The 14,521-nt window shown below is 36.3% G+C and overlaps 1 protein-coding gene across 1 annotated transcript in view; it reads right to left on the bottom strand.

Moving 5' to 3' along the window:
• The window catches only part of CFTR (CF transmembrane conductance regulator), a 171,218-nt gene that overhangs the window by 18,353 nt on the left and 138,344 nt on the right, over positions 1-14,521 (bottom strand). The window contains exon 23 of the mRNA XM_046021027.1: positions 2,729-2,884. Coding sequence (XP_045876983.1) covers positions 2,729-2,884 — 156 coding nt within the window. The remainder of the gene's footprint in view (positions 1-2,728; positions 2,885-14,521) is intronic.

Below are 14,521 nucleotides of genomic sequence, written 5' to 3' on the forward strand. Positions count from 1 at the left end.
TCCCAATCCCATTTCTCAAATCTAGAGATACATGTTTTGGCCCGGATACCCTTCGCAGCAAAAGACGTTCTAACTCTGTGGCAGACCGTCGTATGTGGGCATGGATTATTTTCAGGTCATAAGGTCTCATTGCAGGTCTAACTGATCATTTACTTGAAACAGCTTGCAGCCTTTCAAAGTCCTAATTGAAGTTTTACAAGTATGTTTAAAAATCATTTTCTTGTCTTTCAAGAATAAAGTACTCCACAAAGTTCAAGGCTAATAAACAATTTCAAGTCTTGATATTCAAATTGCCTAAGGCAATGGAGCTCTGACTAGAGGGCACACTGCCTCCTCCTCCCTCATGCCATCAGACAGAGCTCACAAGTGAAGTGAGCCAAATTAAAGAAGGCCCCACCTTGAAACATACACAGTACCCTTTCCTCTAGGCTGGTGCGTTCTCCAACATTGCTTTTTAGCTATAGCACGTGCACACAAACACAAACGCACACACGCAAAGCAAGAATTTGCCAAAACTAATGACATCTTGTGATTCCACAGCTGATTTCTCAGAATCACTATGAGGGAGAGAAAAAAAATTTTGTCTGAATTTTGTTCCTGTTTAATGTGTCTCAAAACAAGTGACTATTTGACCCAGAGGTATCTGATGTTTCCATGTCAGAGATGCCCTTGCAAGGTCAGCAAGAGGGAAGGAAGCAAGATGGAAAAGCAAACAATAACAGTTCTTCTTGGATTTTTTTTTTTAAGATTTTATTTATTTATTTGACAGATAGAGATCACAAGTAGGGAGAGAGGCAGTCAGAGAGAGGAGGAGGAAGCAGGCTCCCTGCCAAGCAGAGAGCCCGATGCGGGGCTCGATCCCAGGACCCTGGGATCATGACCTGAGTGAAAGGCAGAGGCTTTAACCCACTGAGCCACCCAGGCGCCCCTTCTTGGATTTTTTTTTACCCTTTCTTCCTTTTCTTCTTCTTTTTTTTTTTTTAAGATCAAACTCCAGGCAAAGAAGAAAAAAGATCACTTAATTTGAACTTCTAAAGGAAAGTTAGGAAAATAAAAGCATCTCCTAGTTAGGATATTAAAAAGACATGAGGAGTTTCCCTTCTCTCTTTCTCAGTCATTCACTTAATGTTTTCAAGCCCACTGTAGAAAAAGTAGGACACTCTGTCTTCAGCTATCCCTGTGATACTAGGAGACAGTCGCAGAGGCCTGGGTCATAAAAATGTAGAATGAGATGCACCAGTATTAGCTTGATCACGCATTTTTGAAGGCATATCGCAAAGTATTTCTTGTTTAGTTTGTATAATTTTATAAAGCTTGAACCCCAGAGAAGGAAAATGAAATAAAAGCAAGTTTGGAAGATTCACTTCAGCAGAAAGAGGAGATAAAGAATTTTCATAACTGGTTCATTCAGTTTTCCTTTAGGTCTTGTATACTTAGATTTCTTAAATAAAACTCATAATTAAAAAAAAAATCTATCACACGGCAGATAAACTAAAGGATCCCCAGTAATATTTAATATTTTTTAGAGCAGTATTTATACTAATACATAGATCTCTGAATAACAAGAACGACAAAACAACAATAAAACCGAAAGCTTCATTACTGCTGTTAAAAATGGAACTGGGAAACTTAGAGTCAAATGAAGAGCAACGCGTCTTGGACAACCGGACAACCAGACTCTATTCTGTGTTCTTCAACATTGTTATCTTGCCTAAGGCTATCTCCTTGGGATACTTGTATTCCCAGTGTTTCTTTATCTTTAGACCATCTGACAATCCTTTTTTTCTTTCTGAAAAACAATACTGTTTTTCAAAAGTTTGACCAGGATTAAGCTTCTGGCAATATGGCAAAGTCTAGACAAAAAAATTAAAAGCATCAATCTAGCAGCTACAATATTTAGTGCCTCATTAGGTAAAAAAAAAAAAAAAGCAAATGCTCCACTAAGGTAATCTGTCAAGAAATACAAACTTTTTTCTCAGAATAGATTTATAGTCCATCTATCTGGAGATGTTCCTGGCATTAGAATTTTGTGTTAAATGTAGAGAATTATTAAAAAGTGCTGGTGGAATGGACTTGGCCCATCAGTACAAAGGGAACAATGTGGTTACTAAAGCAGGGTCTATGCCCACAGAGAAGCAAGCGTCAGTAGGAATACAACACGTGCCTTTCAGATTTGGCTCTAGTAATGACATTCCTTGGTTTCCACTGAGATCATTTTAAACTGAAACTGCTATTTCTCTCATATATAAGAAATCCTCCTCTGCAGTGACACAGAGAGAATGCTACTAAGCCAGGGAAGCTAGCGATCCTTTGTGACCGGAATCAAAGAGTGACATTAAAAAAAAAAAAAAAAAAGCTACAGATTAATCTGACATGCTTCATTTTATCCAAAGAGCAAAAAACAATCATTATACTTTCTATTTTCAATTCCACTATTTTGTGCTTCCAAGTGTTTCTTATTTCAGCAGCATCATTTACACCTTGCAAAGCATTTCTCAACCTGCTGGGATTGCTAAGTTGGAGCTCAGGCCACTGAAGGGGGGAGAAAACACTGATTAAAAACAAAAGAGCCATGCTTCCATGTGGATTGTGTCTTCTGGGAAAGGCTGTCAAAACTATTAATAGTTCAATCACTGTATGGCAGAGAGTTCCAAACTTTTAGAGATAGAATATACAGTCTTCTTCTTCTTCTTCTTCTTTTTTTTTAAACTAAGTCTTTGTGATTTACCTGTGGGATCACTCCAAAGGCTTTTCTCCACTCTTGCAAAGTTATTGAATCCCAAGATACACCATCTATTTGGATTTCTCCCTCAGTGTTCAGCAGTCTCAAAAAAGCAGATAACAAAGTACTTTTCCCTGATCCAGTTCTTCCCAAGAGGCCCACCTAGAAAATAAGAGTGACAGAATTACTCCTGTGACATACAGATACCATGCAAGAAATGTAATCTGGTATTAATTCACTAAAAAACATTGGAACTGTGTTTTTGTTTTTAATGTCACCAGGGGAAGATTTCAACTTAGTCACTCAAACCTTTCTGTAACACTCCCAATTCTGTCCAGTAGTGACCTGGGGCAAAGCAACCCTGGAGAGGAATACGGAAAGTGGTCATAAGGAACTGGACTCTTAACTCTGGAGACTTCATTTATTGCTGACCTTTACTAATGGCATATAGGTTAAAAATACCCATTTTGCATCAAGGAAAACAAAGATACATTGTCTCAATGCATATCATTTCTAAGGACGGCCTTAAACCAAAAGCACGAACCTATATAGCTTGATCTAGTTCCTAACATGAATATGAGCTTGAAAATTAATGAATATGAAAGAGTTCTAACATTCAGATACTGTCCATAATAAATTAAGCACCAGTTTAGGCCTGACAATAAACAAGAAAATCTTCAGTGAGTTCTGTGTTCCCAGAGAAGGCAGGCCAAGCCTTGCCATTTGGTGGATAAGTACCTGGACAGTTGTCAAATCAAATTCTTACATCTACCCTGCCTGGAAGGAAGAGAACTTGGAGAAACAAAAGAGATATTAAGGAAAAGAAAAAAAAAAAACAAAAAACTCTTCTTGTTACCAAAAGACTGTTAAGAACACAGAATGGAAGGGACAATGCCATGCGTTACAAGGGGAGAGCAGGTGCTACAGGGAGCCCACAGGGGCCCCACCTCTGTATTCCATGTGGGTTCACATCCAGCACTTGGACAAAGATGCTTTGAGTGGGCAGAACATTTTAGCAGTAATTAACTGAACACTGAAATATGGCCCAACATTTAGTAGCACGGAATAAATGTTTACTTCCTTCCCCTTACATGACTTCTATTTCTCTTTTATCATTTAGATTTTTTTTACAGGAGAGCTGAGCCAGTGGTCTTTTAGAGTAATGCTTTTACACTATCTGTGGCAAAGGAGTTTCATTTTGCTTTGGTTATTTTAGTTTCTGATCCACTGCATATCAGTACTTTAAAATAAAAGATAATAAAAATGAATTCAACATGCTTACTCTCAGTTCTTACACTTATCAGAGATCACTAACAGGTTATAAACCAGAACAAGTTCACGGACCACAATGAAAGCTTTACAGCTTCCAACAACCCATGATAATAATAGTTTATTGGATACTTGTTATGAATCTGGTAATAAACTAGGCTTTTGGGATAAGTTGGCAAACAATAATGGTACCATGTCTTGTTCATAAGAGCTCTATAATGAGACTTTTATAAATGCTTATTCTCTGGGAAAATCAGATAAGCCAAAGGTTATACACAACACCCTTTTGACGTTATTCACACAATTAATCAGAAGCAGTGATTACTGTATTTACTTTTTCTTGATTATTCCTTGTGTTAGTCCTAAGGATTTAACCTCAATAAGGACAGAGTGGTCTACATTGTTTCCCACTGAATTCTCAGCACCCGCCATAGTGGGTGCACATGAAGTACTCAATAAATGGTTGTTTGGATTGACTGAGGGTCAGGTAGATGGAAGGATGAATGAATGGACAAATGGAATATGGATTAGACGGATGGATGGGTGGGAGAAGGGACTGATGGAAAGAAGGAAGAAAGAGAGGAAAAGGGAGAGGGAGAGAAGACAGATGAATGAATAAACCTATTTAGTTGATCTAACAAACAAATGAATTTAGTTAATTTTGGTCAAATACCAAATCAACTTTTATTTAAAAATCTTGTGAAATTTAATATGCATCCCTCCATTTTTTAATCAGCCCATGCTATACAAATATATTCATCATATGCCATGATTTTTCAATCACAACAGTAAAGCTTTTATAAGCAATCTGAATATGCCTTGTGTAGGTGAGGTATGGGAGATGGAAAGTTCAATAAGAGGAAGTGATTTTGCTTTAAAGTCATATCACAAATTTAATCAGACAACACAAAGAAATAAAAGGCATCCAGACTGGTAAGGAAGCAGTAAAACTTCCAGTATTTGCAGATGACATAATACTCCAAATAGAAAACCTGCAAGACTATTTGCTAAATTGCTAGAACTGAAACACGAATTCAGTTCAGCTACAGGATAAAAAACAAATGTACAAAAATCTGCCGCATTTCTATATACCAAAAATGAAACAGCAGGAAGAGAAATTAAGGAAACAATACCACTTACAACTGTACCAAAAATAATAAGATACCTAGGAATAAATCTAACCAAAGAGGTGAAAAACCTCTGCTCTGAAAACTACATAACACTGAAGAAAGAAAGAGAAGATGACACAAAGAAACTGAAAGACATCCCATGCTCATGGATTGGAAGAAAAAAATACTGTTAAAATGTCTATACTACCTAGAGAAATCTACACTTTTAACACAATCCCTATCAAAATACCAATAGCATTTTTTTTTTTACAGAGTTAGAACAAACAATCCTAAAACTTGTATGGAACCACAAAAACCCTTAATAGCTAAAGCAGCCTTGAAAAAGAAAAGCAAAGCTGGAGGCACCACAATTCCAGACTTCAAGCTCTATTACAAAGTTGTAATCATCAAGACAGTATAGTACTGGCACAGAAACAAACACATAGATCAATGGAACAGAATAGAAAACTCAGAAATGGACCTACAACCATGTGGTTAGTTAATCTTCAGCAAAGTAGGAAAGAATATCCAATGGTAAAAAAACAAAAACAAAAACAAAAAAACCAGACTGTTCAACAAATGGTGCTGAGAAAAGTGGAAGGCAACATGCAGAAGAATGAAACAGAACCACTTTCTTACACCATACACAAAAGTAAATTCAAAATGGATTAAAGACCTACATGTGAGATCTGACCCATAAAAATCTTAGAAGAGAGCATAGGCAGTAAATCCTTTGACATCACCTGTAGCAACTTCTTTCTAGATATGACTCCTGAGGCAAGGGAAACAAAAGCAAAAATAAACTATTTGGACTACATCAAAATAAAAATCAATAAAACTAAAAAGGCAACTGACAGAATGGGAGAAGATATTTGTAAAGGATGTATCTGATAAAGGGTTAGTATCTAAAATCTATAAAGAACTTAACAAAGCTCAATACCCCCAAGTGAATAATCAATTAAAAAATGGGCGGAAGGCAAGAATAGACATTTCTCCAAAGAAGACATCCAGATGGCCAATAGACACATGAAAAGATGCTCAATATCACTGGTCAGCAGGAAAATACAAATCAAAACTACAATGAGATGTCACCTCACATCTGTCAGAATGGCTAAAATCAACAACACAAAAAACAAAAGGTATTGGCAAGGATGTGGAGAAAAAAGATACCGCCTGCACTACTGGTGGTTATGTAAGCTGGGTGCTCGCTTTGGCAGCACATGTACTAAAACTGGGAATGCAAGCTGGTGTAGCCACCCTGGAAAACAGTATGGTTGTCTCTCAAAAAGTTAAAAATAGAGCTACCCTATAATCCAGCCATTGCACTACTAGGTATTTACCAACAATACAAAAATACCAATTCAAAGGGATACATGCACCCCAATGTTATAGCAGCATTATCTACAATAGCCAAATTATGGAAACAGCCTAAGTGTCCATTGACTGATGAATGGATAAAGATGTGGTATGTACCTACAATGGACTACTACACAACCATAAAAAAGAAACCTTGCTGTTTTCATCAACATGAATAGAGCTAGAAAGTATTTCATTTTCTCTCTCTCTCTCCTGTTTTTTTAGAGAGAGAGAAAGAGAGAGCATGAGCAGGGGAGGAGCAGAGGGAAAGGGAAAGAGAGAATCTCACTGAGTGTAGAGTCCGATACAGAGCTTGATCTCACAATCCTGAGATCATGACCTGAGCCAAAACCAGCGTCAGAATCTTAACTGCCTGAGCCATTCAGGTGCTCCTATGCTAAGTGAAATAAGTTAGTCAGACAAGCATAAATAGCACATGATTTCATTCATATGTGGAATTTAAGAAACAAAACAAATGAGCAAAGTGGAAAAAAAAGAGAGAGGGGCAAACCAAGAAATAGACTCTTAAATATAAAGAACAAACCGATGGTTACCAGAGTGGGGGGGGGATGGGAAATGGGTAAAATTAAGGTGATGTGATTAGGAGGGCATTTGTGATGAGCACTGGGTATTGTGCGGAAGTATAGAATCACTGTATGTGCACCTGAAACTAATATTACACTGTATGCTAACTAACTGGAATTTAAACAGAAACTTTAAAAAACAGATAAAAAATAATAAAGTCATGTCACAAATTTTTTATAAGAAGTACCCTGAGGTCCAGACCTCTGTATCATTAGCCAGGGTTCTAATAACTAGGATAAATGACCATGTTCCCTTTCAAGAAGCAAATATGGAAAGTTTTAGAGAACTCAGTTTTTATGTTGGTATAAGACTAGATTGAGAGGCAATTTGTAAATCTTTTGTTTAGCTTTAAAGTTATGTAGCTATTCTCTGGTTCTTCTATATTATTGAACTGCTGATATTGCATTGTGTCTGACAATTTTTAACAGCAAGGAATCTTACTTGTTCATACCTAACAAAGTCTTCTTGTTTATATAATTGGCACATAATTCTTTTCCGGGATTTGTTTGTCTAGGCTTCTCAGTGATGTTGAATAAGGCCAGAGTACTTCCCACAAATGAGCTTTTAAGGTATATCCTAATTCCAAGTCAGTGATTTCTAGTAACTTCAGTGAACTTCCTTTCTGAGAATTTTGGATCAAGATAAATCAAAATATTATGTGGACAGCTAAACAGTGTTGAATTTGGTGCTGGCTGTAATTGCATTGTACCATGAATAGAACAGTCTCAGTACATTCTTTTCAGAGCACCTGATTCATGATTTTAGTATTGCAACAGACTAAAACCTACTATAATTATTTTTCATCTTCTATGGTCTCCAGAAATCAAGCTACCAAATAAAATGAAATTTAGATCTCCAGTGATAATAACTTTACCTTTTATATATTTATTATTAATGAATCATACTTTTTAAAAGGATTTTATTTATTTATTTGACAGACAGAGATCACAAGTAGGCAGAGAAGGGGAGGGAGGGAGAGAGAGAGAGAGAGAAAGAGAAAAGAGGAAACAAGCTCCCTGCAGAGCAGAGAGCCCAATGTGGGGCTCGATCCCAGGACCCAGGGATCACGACCCAAGCCGAAGGCAGAGGCTTTAACCTACTGAGCCACCCAGGTGCCCCAATGAATCATAATTCTTAACAAGTTCTTGAGAATATGCTCCTCATAACTCCAAGATAAATTACTGAATAAGATCCAGCTACTAAATAACAATTTTTATCAAGATAGGATACTATGTGTATTTAACAAATCAAACAGACATGTAAGTGTATATGCTGCTATGATCTGAACCTTTGATACTGTTTGAATTGCTTCTGGCATCAGGATTTTGAAAAGACTACAAATAAAGAAGGCAGGTAAACTCACTCAAAAGAATAAACCTTGAAGTACTATTAAGTATCTATTTAATCAGAGGACTGTCCAGGACTGTGATAGACACAACTTATCACCTAAGGCATTTTGATAAGTTCACATTTCTCATGAAGGACATGGCTCCAAATTAGAATCCCAGTCTGCGTTTTGAGAGGAAAAAAAATGGAAAAAGGAAGAGATATTCTGTTGGGGGAAGGTAATGTGGATATTAAAATTCAGACAAAAAAAAATCAAAAGATTTTAAGAAAACAGCTATTTGAGATTAAAAAGAATAAACAGGTTTTTTAAAAAGTAAAAGTTGTGAAAATCTTGCTCTATTTCTCATGAACTGAAAATAAAATTTAAAATACAGATTCTAAGGAAGTAAAGGCCTAAATTAAGAGCAAAGAAGATAACGAGACACCACTTCCCTAAAATAATTGTTACAAACTCTTTTCATATAAAGACTGAATAACCATTCTGCATAAAATACAGATTTTTTAAATCTTTCACTATATAATGAGTTGAGTATTTGTGTCTCCCCCAAATTCATATGTTGGCCTTTGGGAGGTGAAGAGGTCATAAGAGTGGAATCCTCATGAATGACATTAATGCCTTTACAAAGAAACCCGAGAAAGCTCCTTCACCTCTGACCAAGCGAAGATACAATGACAAGACAAACATCTATGAGGAAGTGGGTTCTTACCAGACAATGAATCTGCTGGCCCCATGATTTTGGACTTCCCAGACTCCATAATTGTGAGAAATAAATTTCTGTTGTTTATAAGCCTACCCTAGTCTATGATATCTTGTTACAGCAGCCCAGATGGACTCAAGCATACCATCTAGCTTAGAATGCTGAAATCCATTAAAAAATAAACAAGAAATGTCCCCTTAGATCCTTTTAATTTTTTTTTTCAAATGAATTAGACCACAGCTGATCTTGTAGGATTTTGAATAATCAAAATAATGAAATTATTTAAAAAATAAAAATACTGAATTTGAGTCTTCTTCTTAATTTAGCATGCAAGAAGTATGTTTGGGGCATTTTGTTATAGATGCTGTTATAGGTTCCAAGGGCAAGGCAGTAGAAATAACAATCTTAAGAAAGCTGCTCAGAATAATATTTTGACTATCAATTCCTACACTAAACAATCCTATGACCTAGAAGTAGGTATAAGTTATTCACTCACTCTTACTTAAACATATAGTAAGCTAGGCAATGTGCTATGCCAAGAGATGAAAAGATGAAAAACAGGACTTCTGGTTTCAGGTCCAAAATATGAGGAACTTGAATATATTCACTCTGTCCTAACAAGTAAAAAGTTGAGCAAACTGAAAATCAAAAGTCTTCTAACATCGTTAGAAAGTAAAGATCCAGAACCACAACCACTATAAATGAAGAGACAGACAAATACAGAGAATCACAAATTACTAGAGAAGAAACGATGATCAGAAACCCTTGCAGAAAACAGAATCAGGGTAAAAAAAATCCTAAACTGTAACTGACAAATTTTGGAGGCTAAATGTGGACAAGTCTGAGAGTAAAAAAGTCTGGGGGAGGCCATTTGCAGAGGGACCCCCAGACTTTTGTAAGTATTACCTCCAGTAGCCCCAAAGTGAAAAACAGAAAAATCCCTTGATGCATCCAGCAGGAGGAGGGAGAAAGCAACAATTTTGCAATACTCCAGAGCATTAAAGAATTCTGCTTTTCACAAGGTCTCCCTCAAGAAAAATTATTTTATAAGACTGTAACCTACTGGGGTTTTTATTAGAACCCAACTGATCTAGGGAATGAAAATACCCAACTCCAGCTCACACTAACCATCCTGTGGCATGCAGTGAAAGTGGTACAGAGGGAAATTTATAGTATTAAATGCATACATTAGAAAAGAAAACATATCTAAAATTAATAGTCTAAGTTTCTACCATAGGAAACTAGAAACAGAGTAAATTAAATTGAAAGGAAGCAGAAGAGAAATAATAAAAATTAGAGCAGAATCACCTAATTGAAAATAGTAAATCAGTAGAGAAGATCAATGAAGGCTGATTCTTAGAAAAGATTCATAAAATGCAAAGCTTCTAGCCAGGCTAAGAAAATGACAGGTGACACAAATAACTAATATTAGAATTGCAAGAGGGGACATCACTACATATCTCATGGTAAGAGAATAATAAAGGAAGACCATAAATAACTATATGCCCACCAATGGAATGAACCAATTCCTCAAAAGATACAATCTTCCAAAGATCATCCAAGAAGAAATGGATGATCTAAAGTAGGCATATATCCTTTAAAGAAATTGTATCAATAATTAACAACCTTCCAATTCAGAAATTTCCTGGTCCAGATAGATTTGCTGGTGAATTCTACCAAATATTTAAAGTAGAAATTCTACCAATCCTCTACTTCTTCCAGGAGATAGAAGCAGAGGGAATACTTCCGAACTATTCTATGAGGACGACATTAACAGAATACCAAAACTAGGCAAAGTCATTAGAGACCAAATTTCTCATGAACATAGAATCAAAAATCTTCAACAAAGTATTGGCAAATCAAATCCAACAATGTATAAAGAGATTATATATACCATAACCAAGTCAGATTAATTCCAGATACACAAAGTTTGTTCAAAATTTATAAATGAGTTAATATAATCCATTCTATCAGTGAGCTAAACTAAGAAAAAAACCACATGATTGTAACAGTAGATACAGAATTCATTTGACAAGATCCAGTGCTGATTCCTGATAAAAACTCTCGGCAAATAAGGAACAGAGGGAAATTTCCTTACCTTGTTAAAGACATCTATAATAACCCTATAGTAAACATTATATGTAAGGGTGAGAAACTCAAAGACTTCCTGCTAAGGTCAGGTACAAGGCAAGTATGTCCTTTCCCATAACTCATTTTCCATATTATACTGGAAATTCGTTAATGCATTAAGACCAGAAAAGGAATAAAAGCCTCCAGATTGGGAAGAAAGAAATAAAACTGTCTTTGTTCACAGATGACATTATTATATATGTAGAAAATTTAGAAGAATCATCAATAAAACTCCTGTAACTAATAAGTGATTATTTATAGCAAGGTTATAGGATACATGGTTAATATAGAAAAGCCAATTGCTTTCCCACCACCAACGTTGGTGTTCTACATAACTCCTCATTTCAGTACTCACCCATTCCCTAACCCTTTGCAGTTGGACTTGTACCCTCATTTCTCTACACCTAATGATGATCTCATTCTTGGAAGAGCATGTATCAGTGATACAGATCACTGGCCTTATACTTAGAGTTTTTATGCAGTAGAGTTGAGTGGGACTCAAGAATTTACATTTCTCACAAGTTTTCCAGTGATGTAGATGATCCTAGTCCAGAGAACCACACTTTGAGAACCACTACTCTCTTGAAGATGACCAAAAACCACTTAGTAGCTAAACTGGGTAGGATTTTTAGTCTTCAACTTCCTTTATTACTTCAACTCCCAAGATTCATAATTTCCATCATCTTGCTTTAAACTTGTCTTTTGTTTTATCCTTTATAAATCCCCCAATAGTTTGATAACCAGTCACTGTTTTCTGCATGTGCCCCATGGCTTGTATTATTCCTTCTGCCTATAGCACTCTTTTTCACTCACCTTTGCCTGTTCAAATACACAGTTTAAGTTTCAAAGTCTCCCTCTAAATGCCACTTCCTATAGAAAACTTTCCACGAATAGCCCAATTCCATGAATAGCCAACTGATACTAATTACTTCCTCCTGACCTTAGAATTTTATCTATCTATATATATATTTTTTAATATTTTATTTATTTATTTGATAGAGAGAGAGATCACAAGTAGGCAGAGAGGCAGGCAGAGAGAGAGAAAAGAAGCAGGCTCCCTGCTGAGCAGAGAGCCCAATGCAGGTCTCTATCCCAGGACCCTCAGATCATGACCTGAGCTGAAGGCAGAGGCTTTAACCCACTGAGCCACCCAGGCGCCCCACCTATATATATTTTACTCAAGGATATAACAAAGAATAAATATTTTCAAGAATAAAGATTTTCCAAGAATAAAGATTTCCAAGAATAAAGATTTCCAAGAATAAAGATTTTCAAAATTATAAATAAAAAATTTAGTACAGGGCCTTGAAGGGGCTCAGGCAAATAAACTCCTCTGAAATTTAAGCTTTGCTAACTTCACAGTGGCCTGCCTCAGTTCTTACTGGATCTTACATTCCCCCTCTTAGATGACCATCCTCTGGGACAGATACCTCTTTTCTCTCTCTTTCTCCCTCTCTCCTTTGGCACATTCTTTTTCTACTTTTAAGGGAAGCAGGTGAAAAAGAACTTTAAGTTCAGACAGATTTGGGTTTAAGATCCCTGCTAACTCACTCACTCAAGTGAAATTGAGTTTCTTCCACTGCACAAAAGGGGTAATAATATCTACCTTTGGAATTAAAATAAAATCAAATGTGATAGCAAATAAATGTATTTAAACAGTGCCTAGGACATGATAAGCACTTGGTAAACTTTAGTTTCCCTCTTTAGATGGCAAGATCTGTAGCCTTATGTAAGTAATCTTCAATTCCTCCAAAAGAAACTACCATTCCTTGCAAAGAATAGTTACTGAACACACATGGCCCATTTTCTATATATAAAGGTTCAGAGAACATGAAATGCCTAAGCATACTGCTTCTTCCTCATTTTTTTTTTCTGCTTCTTCCTCACTTTATAGTAGCTCTCATTATTACTTTTACATCAAGGAAACTACCTATAGAAATGAGGACTCTGCGAATTCTGTCACTCCACTAGGACTTGGTTGAATTTAATTTAGTGGGCAACTGAGCATCACTAAAGCAAAGGGTTGGGAGGGTGTCAAGAGGAGGGAAAGGAAATAATTTACCAAGGCTTCTCACTCTGGTTTATAACAACCTATTTGCTGCTATTGTTTGTAACTTGACATCACCTGGAATCTATCATGGTGGTCTCAAGGACATTCTCAGCTTCCTGTGGCATTCACTTATGTGCAAAGCAAAAGAGAATATTTAATTCATTGTTTCCTCAATGCAAGGAAAAAACAAAGGCAAATAATTAATTTTACATAGTTCTAAAGCATAACTTGAACGATACAAACAACCTCATTCTAGTATAAGTACAACCTCAATCTATTTATCCAGATTTAAAACTGTTTTCTCACTAAAATCACAAATTAGAGAGGAGAAAAAACAACCAACACCACAGAAATACAGATAATGCACTGTTTCTCACTGTTGGTGGGAATGTCAATTGATAGAGCCACTGTGGAAAACAGTATGGAGATTCCTCAAAAAATTAAAAAATAGAACTCTTCTATAACCTGGCAATCACACTACCAGGTGTTTACCCAAAGAACACAAAAGCACTAATCAAAGGGATACATGTATGCTTCTTTTTACAGCAGGAGTATCTATAATAGCCAAGATATGGAAGCAGACCAAGTGTCCACTGATTGACGAATGGATAAAGAAGATGTTATCTATTTACCCATGTAATGGAATATTTTTTTTATTAACATATAATGTATTATTTGTTTCAGGAGTACAGGTCTGTGACTCATCAAATCTTACACAATTAAAAGCACTCACCATAGCACATACCCTCCCCAATATCCATCACCCAGCCACCCCATCCTTTCCACCCTCTCCCCTCCAACAACCCTCAGTTTGTTTCCTGAGATTAAGAGTCTCTTACGGTTTGCCTCCCTTTCTGGTTTCATATTGTTTCATTTTTCCCTCCCTTTTCCTATGATCCTCTGTCTTGTTTCTTCAATTCCTCATATCATTGAGATCATATGATAATTTTCTTTCTCTGATTAACTTGTTTCACTTAGCCTAATACCCTCTAGTTACATCCACATCATTGCAAATGGCAAGATTTCAGGTTTTTTGATGGCTGCATAATATTCCTGTGTGTGTGTGTGTGTATGTGTGTGTGTGTGTGTGTGTGTGTGTGTGTGTGTACACATACCACATCTTCTTTATCCATTCGTCTGTTGATAGGCACCTAGTCTCTTTCCATAGTTTGGCTGCTGTGGACATTGCTGCTATAAACATTTGGGTGCACGTGTCCCTTTGGATCACTACATTTGTATTTTTAGGGTAAATACC

This window comes from Meles meles, chromosome 10 (assembly GCF_922984935.1).
Source record: "Meles meles chromosome 10, mMelMel3.1 paternal haplotype, whole genome shotgun sequence".
Classification (NCBI taxonomy): Eukaryota; Metazoa; Chordata; class Mammalia; order Carnivora; family Mustelidae; genus Meles; species Meles meles.